The sequence below is a fragment of the Gossypium raimondii genome, chromosome 2 (genome assembly GCF_025698545.1).
Source record: "Gossypium raimondii isolate GPD5lz chromosome 2, ASM2569854v1, whole genome shotgun sequence".
In the NCBI taxonomy this organism is placed as follows: domain Eukaryota; kingdom Viridiplantae; phylum Streptophyta; class Magnoliopsida; order Malvales; family Malvaceae; genus Gossypium; species Gossypium raimondii.
Genome location: NC_068566.1, coordinates 35753756 through 35756865, shown reverse-complemented (window position 1 = coordinate 35756865; position 3110 = coordinate 35753756). Strand labels below are relative to the sequence as shown.

Below are 3110 nucleotides of genomic sequence, written 5' to 3'. Positions count from 1 at the left end.
ATGGTAAATTAAAATTTCTTTTGATAATAACGTATATTAGTTTGTTATAAAATAATGGGGAAACTGTTTATTATTTTAAATTAATAAAATTATTGAAATAGAAGATAAAATAAAGAAAAAAGTAAAATGGAGAAAAAAAAGAGTAAAGGTGCAAAAGGAAAAAAGATCACGATTGAGATGTTGGAACATTTGACCGGAGCATAAAGTTCCAGTGGAGAAACCGGTGTCTAGTGTGTTGAGTGATGATCCAATCGTTCTGCTCTTTACAATCCAAACGGATGGGTACGGTGCGATTTAGCCAAAAAGTACTCCAAACATAAGAAGCCTTAAATTCCAATTAAGGTTTACATGTGAGATTCTCATCTACCACAAATGTTATGCTTAATATAAAAAATAGTAAAATACAAATCTTATTCGATAGAAAGACTGATCTATCAACCAAGGGCAGTGGTAAAGATAATTACATTTTTAGAGAGAATTACAATTTAAAAATTGTTAAGAGAAAAATGTAAAAAAAAAAAGAAAAAAGAAAAAATTGGATCCCACTAAAAAGGGTGATCCAAGGTGCATGTGGGAGTTACCCGAGACTTGGGAAATCTACGGGTGCAGATTAATAATAAAGAAAAAGATAGGTGTTGTAACAAAATTCTCATTCCATGCCCCTTTTTGTCACTAAATCTAATCTCGGGTGTTTCCAATTTAACTACATTTATAATGGGTGGGGATTGGAAGTCAATGTTGTTATTATTTACACTGTATGGTGGGTGAACTTTCCTGCAACAGTTGGATATAAATTAGTTGGATTTGAAGCGTCATTTCCCTCCTCTTTCTCTCAAGATTGGACATGGATGCATCAAAGAAAAATAACTTAAAATTTTAGTATTATATCAACACATCTGCACTTGTTTTTAGAGCAACAGGCCGAGGTTGTAATCGTCATACATGAATAAATAAACCAAGAAAAAAAAAATAATGGAAGGGAACACAGAAATCCTTTTAACTCTAGACTTTTTCTTTATCCTTCCTTCTTTTTAAAAATCATTTCTGATTTCTCTGACTAAATGTAATTGCACAAGAACCCAACATTAAATCACTTCAATCACTTGTAATAAACTGTCTTGTTTCAATCACATGTGTCGCCATCATTATCATCAACAACGTGAACCTTTCTTGCAATTAAGTGCACCAGCATTGGTCGTTATCGTTGCCACCAGTGAAGATGGCCTAGCACCCAAGCTTGAAGCCTTGGCATAGCTCGACGAGGCGCCAGCACCCGACGCGATAAAGAATGCACCGTTCACCATTAGGTCACCTTCCGATCTCCAATTCCAGCTCTTCCATTCACTCTCCGGTGCATCCTCATGCTTGGTCACCTCTTTGCTGAATCTGTTGTCAGGTGCAGTAAATCTATTCCCTTGGCTGTTTATTGTTGGGTTAGCACTTCCTCCAATGGCATACATTTCCCAATGAGTATAGTCATTGTTCACCACGTGGAAATACCCATGTCTACATCTGTAAGTCCGAAAAAATAAAAAATAAGAAATCCGTTATTCATATTTATCGTAATTGACCATAGTAGCAATATTATTATTACCGTGGCATTCTTTGGACAAGGCCTTCACCAAAGTGATTAAAGGCAATAGTGACTTGCATGTTCTTGTCTTGAGTATAGGAATCACTGTGTCCCAATAACATGACTTTATCATGGTGAGTCATGTAATTGTTGGAAATGGTGATAGCGGTGGAGCCATGGATAGCGTCAATCAAGCCGTCTTTGCAGTTTGATAAGGAGTTATGGTCAACCCAAACATGGCTACCACCGAAGATGGAAACACCATCACCGTCTGATATCGTCCTCCAACCATAGTGACGTGGGGAGTCCCTCACCATAGCATTCCCTCCTTGTTTACAATCGTGTATGTTGAGTCCATGAATGATAATGTTGGTCACATACTGAACGGTAATGCATGGACCCCCTGCAATATGAACGCTGGCGCCCCTACCGTCGATGGTCTTGAATGAGTTCATTATCAGCTCTTCTTTCAGCTGAATGGTCATGTCACGAGCGAAAATGATCCACAACGGTTCGTCTTGAATCACCGCATGCCGTAATGTCCCTGGTTTGGGGTTAACGGGGTCATCATCGCCGGAGTCAGTGACCACATAAATCTTACCATCTCTTCCACCAATGGCGTTCTTGCCGAATCCAATGGCACAATCAGCTAGCTTCTGGCGATTAGTCTCCCAGTTGGGGTCACATCTCCAGCAGTCATCAATGGGGTTTCCGGTTCCACAGGAGAGATACCCTAGGTTCCTCCTGGACGCATTGATAGCCCTGCCACCCAAAAACCACAAAAGTTAATACCTTTGGAGTATTAATGGAGATGACATGGAAATGGAAAAGTGGAGGTGTAGTTTCTTTACCTGTGAACATCTTGGACAACAAGCTCAGGGTCTTGAACAGGGGAAGAGGAAATGAGAAGTGGGAGTAGAAGCAGAAATGTAAAGAGGAAGAGAAGAGGAAGTGAAGGGATCGCCATTGCCATTGTCCTTGCCATTTTACCTTTGTTTGCTTGTTTTGTGAGGCAAGGTGGTGGAGGGAGGTTGAGAAGAAGGGGGTGTTTATAAAGGGGATTAAAAGCCTTGTTCAATGGCGTGATTAAACTAAACATGTAGGGTCGTCTATGCTTCGGTGATTTCAGGTTTTTACGGAATTACCTGTTGGTAGTTTTTGACTGTTAAGCAATGCCCTCAACAAAGCTGCTCCAAATAGTCAAAAGTTGAAATACTATCCTTTACGTGAAAAATATATAAAAAGATTGTCTAAATTTTCATAAAACTAAAATAATATTACTTATTAAATTATGGGTAAGTTTTTTTTTGGTCACTTAATTAAAAAAAGTTACAATTTGATCACTGAACTATTCAAGTCATTGGGCTGTTAAAAATGATATTATATGACTTTTACTATTCGTAGTGCATATATCAATCAAAGGCTCTTTTTCTCATTCTCTTCTACAATTCAATTTTTTTTTATAAAACAATTTTGGATATCATGAATCTGCAAACTAAAAATTTAAACAACTTTTTTCTCTAATCTCTGACACTGT

General features: G+C 37.9%; 1 protein-coding gene across 1 annotated transcript; it reads right to left on the bottom strand.

Annotated features, from left to right (window-relative positions):
• Window positions 1–858: 858 nt before the first annotated feature.
• LOC105788539 (probable pectate lyase 18) lies at window positions 859–2612 on the bottom strand. Its single transcript, XM_012615481.2, has 3 exons — window positions 2425–2612; window positions 1595–2335; window positions 859–1512 (listed from the first exon to the last, which is right to left on the bottom strand). The coding sequence occupies exons 1-3, from the start codon at window positions 2556–2558 to the stop codon at window positions 1152–1154; spliced, it is 1236 nt and encodes a 411-aa protein (XP_012470935.1). The 5' UTR covers window positions 2559–2612; the 3' UTR covers window positions 859–1151.
• Between the last annotated feature and the right edge of the window lie 498 nt (window positions 2613–3110).

Bases quoted from the DNA above. Each gene is read 5' to 3' on its own strand.
- LOC105788539 (XM_012615481.2), bottom strand. From the start codon at position 2,558: ATGGCAAGGACAATGGCAATGGCGATCCCTTCACTTCCTCTTCTCTTC. The intron at 2,336-2,424 runs GTAAAGAAACTA...TTTGGGTGGCAG, and splicing joins GTTGTCCAAGATGTTCACAG to GGCTATCAATGCGTCCAGGA. The intron at 1,513-1,594 runs GTAATAATAATA...TCGGACTTACAG, and splicing joins CTTGTCCAAAGAATGCCACG to ATGTAGACATGGGTATTTCC.